The sequence below is a fragment of the Anabrus simplex genome, chromosome 1 (genome assembly GCF_040414725.1).
Source record: "Anabrus simplex isolate iqAnaSimp1 chromosome 1, ASM4041472v1, whole genome shotgun sequence".
Lineage (NCBI taxonomy): Eukaryota > Metazoa > Arthropoda > Insecta > Orthoptera > Tettigoniidae > Anabrus > Anabrus simplex.
The window spans coordinates 1,499,360,426-1,499,375,976 of NC_090265.1; the positions used below are offsets into that span (position 1 = coordinate 1,499,360,426).

General features: G+C 39.7%; 1 protein-coding gene across 2 annotated transcripts in view; it reads left to right on the forward strand.

Moving 5' to 3' along the window:
* The window catches only part of LOC136858446 (unconventional myosin-IXa), an 842,620-nt gene that overhangs the window by 189,175 nt on the left and 637,894 nt on the right, over window positions 1-15,551 (forward strand). For both annotated transcript variants that reach the window (XM_067137995.2, XM_067137996.2), the window contains exon 9: window positions 13,096-13,231. In XM_067137995.2, the coding sequence (XP_066994096.2) occupies window positions 13,096-13,231 (136 nt within the window). The remainder of the gene's footprint in view (window positions 1-13,095; window positions 13,232-15,551) is intronic.

Consider the following 15,551-nt stretch of genomic DNA (forward strand, 5'->3'; position numbering starts at 1 on the left):
AATTGTTGCCTTAGATTTATATACAGTCTGAGTTATGACACACATGTTACCCCATACTATCACACTATTTCATGGCTAAAACCTGACAAACGACGGATGTATCACATACTGATACAGATATACAGACTGCTCTCTGAAGACAGACCACTATACATTTCATCCCAGCTTAAGTATTTGTCCTCCTTTCACTGCAGTAATACCCGCTCTGGTTCCTCCCTTTCTATTCCTGTTCACCGCTCCTCCATGTACAACAACTCCTTTGTTGTGGCGGGTTCTAGACTTTGGAATTCCCTGCCTGTCAGCGTCAGAAATTCCACTTCATTACTTAAATTTAAGACTGCTTGCCGAGACTACCTGGTGAATGCAGCTGACTAACTTGTATGACTGGAAAGAATGAATGATCGTATGAATGTGAGTTAGAAAAGTGTAAGGTATTTTTGTGTAGGTTATCATTTATTATATAATATGTACTCAAACTCTGCTCTCAATGATGTGTACAGTGGTTAAGTGTAAGAGAGGGCCAAGAGCCCTAACTTCGCCACCTACAAAGGCATGATAAATAAATAAATAAATAAATAAATAAATAAATAAATAGTTTTACAGATGTTTGCATATTAGTGACAGCTTGCACATTGTGATGGGCGTGGCTACGTAGCAATGTATGCAAATGTACAGCGCCAGACGGTTATGTGTTTAAAAAAAAAAATCAATTTCTTATAGCACTGGCTGCATGGGTAGTGCGTTGTCTTCAAGAGTGGAAAGCTTTGAACTTCTGTTTCCAAGGTTTCTGTTGTGTACTCCTTGGCGGTAGTAGTAGTTTGTTTTGAAACTTTCCATGTGCTTTTATTGCATTGTGTTGTGAATTGTGATAATAATGCCTAAGAAAGGGAACGTTGCAAAAAGGAAAAAGAGGAGATTTGCTGGAAATTGCTTTTCTAATGAAGAGAGAGGTGATAATGGCAATGTTGTTATTAACATAACCAGTAGGCCTAGTGCATCAGCCAGGAAACTTGGGCCCGAGGTTAGGTCACCTGTCAGTGATGCTAAGGACAGCATGTTATATAGGATTATAGATATTTCTTCTTTAGTGGATATTATAAATGAACATTTGTGTTGCAAATTGTGTCATGGAAATGTGAAATTAACTGGAAGTAATATATTTGGGTTGGCCAGCACATTAACTGGAATTAATATATTTGGGTTGGCCAGCACATTTTGATTATTGTGTGAGAATTGTGACTTCAAACATTATTTCGAGAACAGTCCTTCAAATAATAACAGTGTCACTGAAATAAACAGGGGAATAGTATATGCTATGTAGATTTTAGGTCTTGGTTTTAGGGGGTTAGAAACTTTTTGTGGTCTTATAAATCTCCCACCAGCTATAAAGCAACCTACTTATACCCTTGTATTTAAAAAAAAAAAAAAAAAAAAAAAAAAAAAGCTATGGGAGGATTTTTGTAATAACCTAGAAAGGCTAGGTCAAGCAGCAGGGAAACGTTTCTGGATAGTAATAAAGAATCTTAGGAATGGAGGAAAAAGGAAATGAACAGACTTTTGGGTAATTCAGGTGAACTCATAATAGATCCCAGGGAATCACTGGACATGTGGAGGGAATATTTTAAAAATCTTCTCAATGTAAAAGGAAATCTTCATGGAGGTGTCGCAAACAGCCAAGCTCATGGGGAGGAGAAAAATGATGTTGGTGAAATTACGCTTGCGGAAGTGGAAAGGATGGTAAATAAACTTCATTGTCATAAAGCTTGTCATAAAGCATCAGGAAAAGATGAAATTAGACCTGAAATGGTGAAGTATTGTGAGAAGGCAGGGAAGAAATGGCTACATAGAATAGTAAGATTAGCAAGGAGTGTTGGTAAGGTACCTTCAGATTGGACAAAAGTAGTATTTGCACCTACGAATAAGCAAGGGAACGGGAAGGATTGCAACAACTATCGAGGTATCTCATTGATTAGTATACCCGGCAAAGTATTCACTGGCATCTTGAAAGGGAGGGTGCGATCAGTGGTTGAGAGGAAGTTGAATGAAAACAAGTGTGGTTTCAGACCACAGAGGGGCTGTCAGGATCAGATTTTCAGTATTTGCCAGGTAATTGATAAATGCTACGAGAGGAATAGACCGCTGTGTTTGTTTCGTAGATCTAGAGAAAATATATGACAGGATAGTGAGGGAAAAGATGTTCACCATACTGGTGGACTATGGGATTAAGTGTAGATTATTAAAATCTATCAAAGGCATTTATGTTGACAATTGGGCTTCAGTTAGAATTAATGGTAGAATGAGTTCTTGGTTCAGGGTACTCACAGGTGTTAGACAAGGCTGTAATCTTTCACCTGTGTTGTTTGTAGTTTACATGGATCATCTGTTGAAAGGTATAAAATGGCAGGGAGGGATTCAGTTAGGTGGAAATGTAGTAAGCGGTCTGGCCTATGCTGACGACTCGGTCTTAATGGCAGATTGTGCCGAAAGCCTGCAGTCTTATATCTTGGAACTTGAAAATAGGTGCAAAGAGTATGGTATGAAAATTTGAAGACTAAATTGATGTCTGTAGGTGAGAAATTCAACAGAATTGGATGTCAGATTGGTGATACAAAGCTGGAACAGGTAGATAATTTCAAGTATTTAGGATGTGTGTTCTCCCAGGATGGTAATAGAGCAAGTGAGATTGAGTCAAGGTGCAGTAAAGCTAATGCAGTGAGCTCGCATTTGTGATCAATGGTATTCTGTAAGAAGGAAGGCAGCTCTCGGTCGAAACTATCTTTACATTGGTCTGTTTTCAGACCAACTTTGCTTTACAGGAGCGAAAGCTGGGTTGATTCAGGATATCTTATTCATAAGTTAGAAGTAACAGACATGAAAGTAACGAGAATGATTGCTGGTACAAACAGGTGGGAACAATGGCAGAAAGGTACTTGGGATGAGGAGATAAAGGCTAGTTTAGGAATGAACTTGATGGATGAAGCTGTACGCATAAATCGGCTTTGGGCGTGTAGTCACGTGAGGTGAATGGAGGATAGGTTAGCTAGGATAATAATGGACTCTCTTATGGAGGGTAAGAGAAATAGAGGGAGACCATGACGACGGTGGTTAGACTCGGTTTCTAATGATTTAAAGATAAGAGGTATTGAACTAAATGAGGCCAAAGCGATAGTTGCAGATAGAGGATGGTGGCGACGTTTATTAAATTCACAGAGGCTTGCAGACTGAACGCTGAAAGGCATAATGGTCTATAATGATGTATGTATGTAATTTATGTATGTATGTATGTATGTATGTTTTACCCTGGTATCCCTACGAACTTAATATACCGTTCACAAATTGAAACTACACGATGTTGCACGACATGTAAATACTGTACTCTCATATTTAGGCCTGTCTTGAAATTCACCGTGACTTTGGCCTCCGGTTTCTGACGCGGGTGGAAGTTGAGAACATGCTGCTGGGGAATATTCTGTGGAGTGCAGAGGTGCATTTTATTCTGGAGGGTGCAGTGAATGCACAGAACTGTCGCATATGGGGTTCGACCCCTCCAAATGTAATCTAAAATGAAGCTGTTAAAACTTGTTACATGTAATCCTACAAATGTTGTGCAGGAACAACCACTGCATTCAGCTTACAAGACTGTTTGGTGGGGTTTTACAAGCTCCTTCATTCTCGGCCTGTTTTTCTTTGAGAATATTGTTCCCTCACGGGCCTGGTAGGTGTACAGTGACATCTGCACATTATGGGACCGCCTTGTGCAATATGTGATTCCAGCTTTGCAGGAACGCAACTATGATCACACTGTTATTTTCATGTAAGATGGGGCAACACCTAATATCGCTCGCCAGGTAAAAAATTGCTTTGAGAAAGCTTCAGTAACGATCGCACTCTATCTAGGAATTTTCCAGATGCATGGCCTTTAAGGTCCCCCGACTCAAATCCATGTGACTTCTGGTTGTGGGGATATTTGAAAGATCGTGTCTATCAGGGATATGTCCGGTCTCGGCCTGATCTAAAGGCTAGCATACAACATGTTGCTCTGATTTCACTCAATATGCTGCGGGCAACTGTCTACCATGCCGTGTTACAGATGCAGCATGTTGCTGAGTTCGGAGGCCATATTAAACATTGTTTATAACGATAAATGCTAATAAACCTCCCAGAACCACCATTATCATGTGTTTGATCTTTCTTGCCTTTTTTTCTGTGACACCTACCATACATCGACTTTGTATGTACAGTGTGGCCAGCGAGTGCTTCATTCTGACTGGCTCCGCCATCTTTTAGCCAAATGTACCGTCAAGCTGATTTAACCGTTAATCGGGCGCGTAGCAGTTTATACGACCGACCTCTAAAAGTTTTGGACAATAGGGTTGGGCAGACCGGAACATTCACTTGTTCCGCAACATTAGGAACTTGAGGCAGAGTGTTTCGGTACAGAGTACCGAGACACGGGACACAGGACACAGGGCTGTAACTGCGTCCTAGAGAGAACTTCGAGAGGCAACAGGACATGCTCCGCTTCAGCTGGAATGTGCCTGAACCGAACGTGCTGTGCCAAGGCCGCACTAGATAGATTAGTTGGCCTTGGCTGTCTGCCTGTCGATACCGGCTGTGTGCCGCCCTGTGTTGGAGTGTCAACATTTTTCATCCAGTTATATCTTTAATTCCAAAGCGATGACCCGTATTTTTCTTGGGCTTAAAAGTTTCCTTAAAGTCCAAATTAATTTTTAACGTCAATTCCCGAGAAAGTGTTGAGGGAAATTTTCGAGATATTGAAGAAAGTAAATGGAAGTTGAGAGGGAAGGAATTCGAAGTGCAGAGAGCATAAGGCGCACATTGGGACGCAGAAGAAGCAGCTAAAGCAGTGCAGCGCAGAGCAGATTTTTGTAATCCACACAAATCATTGCACCATCGCAAGTTGACAGACAGGGCAGGACAGAGCAGAGCAGGCCAGTTCTGCACCTACTTCCGCCTACCACCCGCAGTCTTCGAAATACAGTTTCCTGCGCACGTGTCACGCAGTTAGTTAAGAAATGGAGGAGAAAATTACCACAGCCATTCAGTCTCACCATGTTTTGTAGGTACTATGTGAATCATGTGGTCTGCAATGCAGTATGTACGTATGTATGTATGTATGTATGTATGTATGTATGTATGTTCGTGAGAAAATGGCTGAACAGAATTTAATGAAAATCGGTATGTAAATTCGGGGAATAAGGCACTACAGTCTAGGCTATCAATCATTTTATTCACGCTGCGTAACAAGGTAGTTTAGAGAAAGGCCTAAAATGTAATCCACCGAGCAAGTGGCCATGCGGTTAGGGTCACGCCTCTGTGAGCTTGCATTCGGGAGATAGTGGGTTCGAACTCCACTGTCGGCAGCCCTGAAGATGGTTTTCCGTGGTTTCCTATTTTCACACTAGGCAAATGCTGGGGCTGTACCTTAATTAAGGCCACGCCCGCTACCTTCCCAAACTTCCACCCTTCTTCCGTCGCCGAAAACCTTCGATATGTTAGTGCGACGTTAAACAAACAACAAACAAAAGAATGTAATCCTCATATATCTATGAAACAATCCGTGACCCAAGTTCTCGCAACATATAGAATTTAAGACAAAGATCTAATGCTGATTATGGAGAGCATCATTGCCGACTCCGTCGCCGTCATCCATCATCACATTTATGTGAAGAGATAAATACGGAAAATCATTTATCATGTCTTGTCAAATATAAATGCAAACGCGTTCACAACAGATTGTCAATGTTGATTGATTTTAGTATCTTGTGTCTTGTGACAACTAGATGAAAATCTAGCAGTACATTTGTAAATACATATTTTTCCCTCTCCCCCACTGTGATCCTATTAATGAATTTACCATGCAAGTTGGTCGTGCGGTTAGGATCGCCTTGCTATGAGCTGGCATTCGGGAGATAGGGGTTCGAACCCCACTGTCGGCAACCGTGAAGATAGTTTTCCGTGGTTTCCCATTTTCACACCAGGCTAATGCTGGGGGGCTGTACCTTAATTAAGGCCTCGGTCGCTTCCTACCCATTCCTATTCCATCGTTGCCATAAGACCTATCTGTGTCGGTGCGACGTAAAAAATATAAAAAATAATCATGCATTAAATTCTTTGCTTAGTCCATATGAACGCCGAACATCGGTAACATAGAAATACTGTTCAGTCTTGTAAACTGGCGAAGGTGGTTGTTTTTATTGCGATTGTCTTAAGCTGAATAACCGCGTTGCCATCAGCACAAGGGAAATTGTGAAGATGACTAACAAAATGAGAAAAATCGCGAATGCTTGAAGAAAAAGAAAAAAAGAGCCTCTTTATACTGGATGCCCCAGTATCACAGAGTCTAAAGAAAACATGTTATTTCTGAAAACCGACGAGACCCTGCGTGGCAATGTGCGCTTACGTCCACTTCGCAATTTCGTAAGCTTCGCGCTGTTCTGCTCTGCTCTTCCCTGCTCTGCGGCCAACTGCTTCTCAATGTGCGCCCGGCCTAACAGCACGAAAGTACAACAATGTATTCATCCAGTTATATTTTTAATTCCAAAGCGACGACCCATATTTTTCTTGGGCTTAAAAGTTTCCTTAAAGTCCAAATTAATGTTTAATGTCAATCCCCGAGAAAGTGTTGAGGGAAAGTTTCGAGATATTAATTACTCACAATACAGGCCAATACATTCAACTGGTGAAAATATTCTTGAATTGGTTACTTTTAAACACCTGCACTGCCACTGTAACCGTGTTATGTGTATTTTATATTGACCGGAAAAATCTTAACCTAAAAGCAGCCTTTAACGTGATTATTGGGCGCGAATTTCAGTGTTCCGACTGTTCGTTCACGTTCCCTGCAGCTTTATGCTGGACCATGGCCATAACTACACACAGGCACACACCACACAGCACGTTCCGTACAGGCACACTCCCAGTTCCCACTGGCGCGGAGCATGTAATGTTGCCTCCCGAAGTTCTCTCTACCCTGCGCAGTTACAGTCCCGCATCCCGTGCGCCCGCTGCACAGTTCAGCTAGTAGGCGAAGGGCAGTGCATAATGGCGCTTCTGATGGGACAGCGAGTCAATGTCTCCGGCTCGCTTGAGAATGTTTCGGAACAATTGACACTCGGTGTTCTGGAACAGCGGAACATAACTGTGCACTGGCACCTTGTGTCGAAACAGGGACATAGTGCCCAACCCTATTGGACAAGGAATCCGTCTGAAGGTCAGCTATGCCCCCCCTCTTCCAGACTATCTCCCCCAAGGGATCATCTAGCCACCTGATAGGGTGGCCCCTCCTCAGTCGCCCTGTAGACTTCTGGTACTATTCGATTTAAGCAAGGCATTTGATAGAGTTCATCATGACCTCCTTCTGACTAAATTACATACAATGGGCATATCTCTATGAGCTCTTTCTTGGTTTGAATTGTTCTTGAAAGGGAGATCTCAGCGTGTGGTATTTGACAAACAAAATTTTTCTAAGTGGTGTAATGTACATTCTGGCGTCCCTCAGGGGTCCGTGTTGGGTCCCGTTTTGTTCTCGCTGTATATAAACGATCTGCCTGGAGTTTTATGCCACACGAGACATCATATGTATGCCGATGATTTACAGATCTATTACCATTTTCCTGTGAATCATGTTGTCAAAAGTATTAGTAAAATAAATCTAGATATAGAAAGACTACATCAGTATACACTAAGAGATAATTTACTATTAAATGAAAACAAAACTTTAGCTATTTTTCTAGGATATTGAAGAAACTTATCAAATGCTTTCAACAGGGACATTCCTCCAGTAATTGTTAACGGTTCTGTAGTCAAGTATCAGGAATGTGTTAAGAATTTAGGTATTCTAATGGATAAAACACTGTCCTGGACCTGTCATGCCAGGCACTTGGTCAAGAAAGTGTCTGGCATATTGCATCAGTTTCGACAAAACTTGCCTTATCTTCCTTTCTCGGTGAGAAAGATGTTGATTCAAACTATGGTATTTCCTATTTTAGATTACGGCGCTGTAATTTACAGCGATATCTCTGAGAAATATAATAGCAAACTCCAGCGTATTCAGAATGCCTGTGTTCGATTCGTCTCCAATATTCGTAAAGACTGTCACGTAACACCTTACTACAAAGCCGCAGAGTGGTTGAAACTCAGGGATAGACGATCATACTCAACTGCTTGTTTGCTTCTGAGAATTTTAAAATCTAATGCTCCCTCATATTTGACCAAGTCCTTTGTTCAGATGAGTCAAGTGCATGATCGGGACAATAGGTTTACAGCTAACACCCTTCAGGTTCCACAACATCGTACGGTAAAGTGCAGTAAGTCGTTCATTGTCACTGCCTCTCAATTATACAACGATCTTAAACTATATGAAATTCAGCAAAGTAGTGTGGGAACTCAGAAAAAATCTCTTAAATACCGCTACCTTTCCACTTATTAAGCCATGTAAATGAATTTTCACCAAATTAATAAAATAGTACAAAATATCATAACCCCCTAGATACATTTTAGATGCTCAGTTTTACTCTCAGTTCACCCTCGACTTTAAAATTCTTAGGTTTCTGTTTCGTCTTCTCTTCCTTGTTAGTTTAGTGTATGTTTATGAAATGTTAAAAGTATTATTGTAATCTCCTAGATCTTTAGTTTTTAATCTTATTCTTATATCCTCTGTAGGAAAATGTATCTTATGTTTTTTATGTATTCTTTTATTAGATTTTGTATGTTAGGTGATACATTTAAGTTGAAGTGGCAGTTAGTTACAGCCAAAGGGACCTCTGGTCCTACTTGTAATTAACTTTAAATAAATATATTTCTATTTCTAGACAGGGAGGTAGATGGTTGAGTCAGTCTGCGGTCTTTTACACCGATGCGCCTGTTAGTGTAACTTGTGTCTCGGTCATTGTGACCAGTACGTGCCCGGCTGTGTTTTACTAGATTCGTTTAGTTTTGTGTGCATATACATCTCAATATGGATCCTTCTGAAGAGGAAATGATCCTATTATTGATCAAGAGTGTTGAAAAGGAAGAAAGTGAAAGAATAACTGCAGTAGGATGCCTGTTGGAAGAAGTTGATGAGGCAGTAGAAGATGCTTCCAGACAGCAGCCACAAAGTGATGATGCAGGGTGAAACTGACAATCTTCAGCTTAGTGACCATGATACAGATAGTGAGATATCTGGTGTTGACGGATGCGGTGTTGTTGTTACTGAAGTGAATTTGACAGGCAAGGACGGTGAGACAGAATGGCGTGTGCACCCAACATTCACAAGGAAGTTGCTGCATTCCATCTCAACAACTTAGAGGCTACTTATCAACCTAGGATATGGTTCAGGAATCAACTATTGAAATACAATAGTACACCAAAATACCTAGGTGTAACTTTAGACAGATCACTGACATATCGAAGTCACATAGAAAAAACAGCCACCAAACTTAAGACCCGGAATAACCTGCTGAGCAAGTTAGCTGGAACTTCAAGGGGAGCTGACGACAATACTTTGCGATCTACCGCCTTGGCCATGGTGTATTCTACAGCTGAGTATTGTGCCGGAATATGGTTAAATAGCTCTCACTGCAATCTAATTGATATCCAACTTCGCCAGGCTATGTGTATTGTATCCGGCATGCTGTACTCAACTCCAGTGCAATGGTTACCTGTCCTTTGCAACATCTCTCCCCCTCATATAAGGAGACAACAAGCACTTAATAGCTTATGGTGCAGAATAGTGAAGAATGAGGCCCTTCCTATACATGAGGATATAAAGCAGCACACTACAACTAGGCTGAAATCAAGAAAACCAGCATGGAAGACAGCTTTGGACCTGTCATGTCTTCGGTTCAATCCCAGGAATGCCTGGAGAGAAGAGTGGAGGATGTCGTCTTCCAGTGGCTTATGTGATATCTCCGACCCCAGCATGAAACTGGCTGGCTATATTCTGCCCCGTGCTGTTTGGTCAACCCTGAACAGGATTCGATGTTGTGTCTGTAGGACTGGCACAGCCTTACATCTGTGGGGATGGGCAGATTCTCCCTGCTGTGTCTGTGGTGCTCAAGTGCAGTCTATCAAGCACATAGTTCAAGAGTGCCACCTACGTTTATTTCCTGGCTCTGTGGAGGAATTTTTTGAAGTAACACCAGAAGTGATTACATGGATAAAAAATTTGGACATTAAAATATAAAAGTGAAGTCCTGATGCTGTCACCAACTTGTATATTTGTATATCTTGTATTATGTTTGTATATTTTGATTGTCATGTACACATCATACACTAATAATAATAATAATAATAATAATAATAATAATAATAATAATAATAATAATAATAATAATTCATAGGGACTGGTCGTGGATCAGGTCATAATATTGTAACACGCCTTCCAGGGCCTAAAGGTTTAGCCAAGGATGTTAAAACTACAGTTGAAACCTGGGAGCTGTTTTTCCCAGACGATATTGTACAAAAGATTGTCGACTATACCAATATTTGGTTAAAACAATGACAATAATTCTTCAGTGTGTTCACATGAAGAAAATAGTGCAAAATTGAATATGAACTCAGATATACGTAAAATAATGTGTAATTCTCTCATATACATGTTTTACACAAAGGTGGTTGTTATGCTGTAAAATTAGAATTTTTATCATTTGAAATACAAATATTTCTGAAATAATGGTGTTTTAATTTATGATTACTCATGCCAAAAATATTACACTGACAGTGGATGAAGGGGAGGATAAATAGATATCTAGTTCAAATAGCTTCCATTTTACAAACCAGAAAAAAAATAATAGAACGGAAAATTACTTTTCAAAGCTTTCAAAATCTATTTGTCAATCAACTCAATTTCCAGCAAGTTTTTATTTTTCTAATGCGGTCATTGAGTACGTAAAAATGTTTTAAATATTATCTAAATAAAAGTAAACTTACTTGCAACAGTATTAAACTACAACATTTTCAGTAGATTCCACGGCTGTACAAAAAATTATGAAAATAATCGCTGCGGTCTAAAAAGACCGCGCACCCGAGAGTGTTCGTCGGAGCGGAGCACCCGATTGATGGTTAAATGTATGTATTCCGCATAGGGTAAGGTCACTCATTATGCAATTTTAGTGAAGTGTAAGCTACCTGTTTTATTTTGAATAGTAACAAAAATATGTTTTTATTAAACATGGGGGATTATATAGTATTATTCATTTTGAAATGTGTGTATTTCTGAGGTGTGACTTTCGGAGAATATTACGTAGACTGTTGTGTTTATGGATGCAGAAACAGATCCAGAAAGGGCTTTAAAATGAAATTGGACATTTTTTTTTTTCCAGCTTGGAAAGTAGCATATTAAAAGACTCACCTAGCAATGAGTAAGAGTTGTCTCGTGCATTGTAATGGTAACAATAATAAGAAAATGGGTTAGTAATTTTAAGGAAGTCAAGGCAGTAAATTGTCTTGAGTTCTCTTTTAATAGTTGCCGTATCGCAAACCTGTACGTAACGAAAGTTGTTCAGAATATAATTTCTGATCTTTTATATTTCGTGTGATTTTACTGCAAGTAAAAAAAAGATTTTCATGATTATATTTTTAACAAATTTCCAAACATCCCTGAAAATATCTGTTTTAACTAACATCTGTACATAACAAAAGGTCACTTCTTGTTATTTCTCATTCATTTTCACCGTATGAGCTATCGTGATGGATATATTCTCAGATTCAAGCTTTTAAGGCTATTCGTGCCTTTGCTGGCAGGACCTAGTGTTTACAGTGCACTATGTCTTCTGGTATGGGCTAGAGCAATTTTGTTACTTTCATTGATCTGTCTCAGCTTTATCCTTAGCTTGGACAAAATGAAAGTGACTAAGGTATGAGTGATGCTAGAAATGCCATTCCTTTTGCAGCCAGTCCCTGCTATGAATGGTGTGAAAATATTGGTCATAGGGTGGGTCAGTGCATGCATTTCAGTGGGCTTGGCAGGCTGATATGTAATAGCAACTTCTGGCTTGGCGAGGAAAGCAACGGGAAACTACCTCACTCCTCATTTCCCTAGTACGCCTCGTCAGTGATGCCTAGGCCATCTACGACAGCTGATGGCGGAACTGTTGAGGATCCAACCAGCCTTCGGGCTGAGGACTAAACATACATACACAAGGCTATTCATCACGTAAAGGGCCAGGTAATAAGTGCCGCCTAGCATCAAGTTGAGTTTTCCCATACATTATAATAATAACAATAATAGTCCGCCTCCTTGGCTGAATGGTCAGCATACTGCCGTTTGGTTCAGACGGTTCTGGGTTCGATTCCCGGGTGGGTTGGGATTTTAATAGCTTCTGATTACTTCTTCTGGCTCAGGGATTGGGTGTTTGTGTTTGTCCCAACACTCTCCGCTTCATATTTAGACTATATTACAAACCACCACAGAAACACACAGTAGTGATTACGTACCTCCATTTAGGGTTGGTGTCAGGAAGGGCATCCGGCCGTAAAACAGGTGCAAATCCAAATGTGATCCAGTTCTCACCCACAACCTCACAGGTGTGGGAGGAGTGGAAGAAGATGATATATTAGCAGAACTAATAGTAACAAATATAATGTTTAAAATTCGGTACTGACTGAATCGGGGCACAGAATTAGTTGCACATCATGGAGATTGAACCGCAGTTCCTGAACAGTAGTTCAAAACCGGGATAAATGCTTGTATATCCACTACAGCTTACAATACTATAGGTTGAGGTTACTACTAGCTTAATATTACAATATTACACCATCATGTACAAATTCACATGAACGTTAAGTATTTCAAAATTTACACCATTAGCTACTACTACTACTACTTTGTTTTATTTTAAATTCATTTTCAAATTCCCTCATTCTTTTATTTTAATTTTTGTGTCCATCTTATTTGTTCCAAATGGGTGTTTACCTAGTTGTTCTTTCGCTTAAAATAACAAACATGACCACCTCCAGATACCTGTCGCATGTTTATGTGTATTATATTAAAATATACTGATAAATTACATTTTTGGTGCCAATATCAATGGCCTGTCATTAATATGACTTTTACTAGTAATAAAAGTTAATATTTACTATGTGTTTCAGTTTTCCTGGAGCAACAAATGAAACCCTTCTGCAGAAATTTAATTCTGTTCATAAGGACAACAATTTTTATGAAATACCTCAACGCAGGGAAGCAGCTTTTGTTGTACGACATTATGCTGGGAAAGTGAAATACCAGGTATGCCTAATTAGGTTAGCTATTGCTCATCATTATCAGATCAATTGATGGATGAGAATTTTCCCTTTTTCTTTATCCAAGTTTGGCTTGTTTCCCAGGTTTAATAAAGTTAATAACTAATAATAACAATTACAGAGGAACATAAATTAACTTCTCCTTGTTTTTCAAGGATTTATTCTTCAAATATCCCTAAATTACTTGTCCTGAAAACTCAATACTTGCTAACTTTCACCGAGTTATCGAGGAATGAATTTTGCTTCTACTGTTGCTGCTATAGCCACTACTGTATGAAATAGCCTTTCGCTTCAGGTCAACTTGGTGCAATAGAAATTATCTTTTTATGGCACTTAAATTATAATAGGTAGGGACCTGAAAAAATTGCATTTGCGAAAAATGCGAATTTTTTAATCTTGTACTGAATTCAGCCTACACTAATTCTAATGTGGAATAAAAACATTTTTACGCATAAATAGAAATGCGACAAAATGTGAATGTGATCCAAAATGCAAAATTAGTACGAATATGCGATTTTGGTGCAAATTCTGCAAAAATGTGCTATTTTACTGGTGAAAACAATACATTTCGGCAAAATCGTCAGAAATACTCAAAATATGATGCGTAAATCTTTCGACCGTTCCGATCGATGAAGAATAGTAGCCGATCGATTGCTGCTTGCTGACTTTAATCGATATTTACAGTAGGTATAGCAAGGGGAATAAGATCTGTATCGATTATTATCGAATGTAAATTGAGTGTCACGGAAATAACGAGATAGACGCAGCGTTGTTTTCCGGTTGTTCAAAATTGAAACTAGTGAAGAGTAGAAAGTTGAGCGATCATTTAGGTTATGGGGCGCACGACAAAAACTGCGCACGAAAGGGCTCAGCAGTATGCAAAGGATGGTTTATATGCCACAGATTCAGTGATAGTGTTTTGCAAGTATTGTAATTGCCGAGTTGGGTGGAGAAAAAAAGATAGCATTGTGAAACATGTTAAATCTGAAAAACACATGGGTAAGCGACGCGATAACAAAAGTTCAACCCCTGCTGCTAGTACGTCTCAAAGAAAGCAATCTCCTGTGCTTACACAACGAAAAATTTCCAGAGATAACTTCTCAAAACGCACAGTTGAAGTATTTGCCAAAGCAAATATACCTCTGGAAAAGCTGGAAAGCAAAGAGCTAGGAGCCTGAATTACTGAGTTTTCAAATGAAGAGCTGCCATGTGCGAGAATACATGAAGTATATTTACTGGGTAAGTTTCGATTTCATTGATCGTGTACGGTTTAGGTATTATGACATAGAAACCACGTGCAAAATTGGAGGATACCGAATTTGAGTGTGACTTCTATATCGAACTATCTTACCCGTACCCAATTGATCCAGTAATTTTAAATTATTTTGTTATAATTTGAGGTCTTTCTTCCTTTCTAGAAGTTGCATCTGACCACCAGAAAAGAACAGCAGAGGCTCTAGTGGGGAAGAACATCAACATACTCTGTAATGAAACTACAGATAGAATGGGCCGTTGTGTTTTTATCATATTCCAAGTGTCAGCCAGATCGAAAAGAGAGCTGCATGTTGTTTCTGTCTATCTTGATGCAGGAAATGCTACAAACTGCTCTCATGCTGTTATAGAAGCTCTGCACAGTTATAGTGTACCATATGAGGCAGTTAAAGTGTTTGTTAGTGACAATGCCCCGTACATGATTCGGTGTTATGAAACATTAAGTGTAGTCATAGGGGATCATTTAATGCATGTACAGTGCTGGGCACATAAGATCAGCTTGGCTGGCAATACGTGGGTCGCAGTGATGACAGATTTAAATCATGTGGTTGCGATGGTAAATGGACGCAAGAAAGCGAAAATATAATTATTTACAATTGTTAACATCAAAGTACGGTGTACGGTGCTTCAAAGGAAGCAAAGCTTTTTCCTGCACCTATCATAACCCGATGGAATATCTGGTTTCAGGCTGTCTTCTATTTGAGTGCTTACTTTACTGATGTTACATTTTTCAAGATGTCTGACATGAAAGACATCAACAACTGTGGTATTAAGTACCTGACTGATCTGTGTGACTTGAGAAGTAAATAGGCTTCACTCCCACATGGTTTTTGTCACAGATCATTCAGCTGGATTGTTTGACCTTCTTACTGAACTTGAAGGGTCTCTATATCCTACCTCTCATCTCCTTTACCCCAAACTGCATAACCTTGACGACAGTTTTACCTTCATTTGTGAGGGGAGTTTTTCTGCGGCAACTAATGATGCTTTGATTAAGCTCACTCCTCTACAGCAGGCTGCATCTAGAGACACAT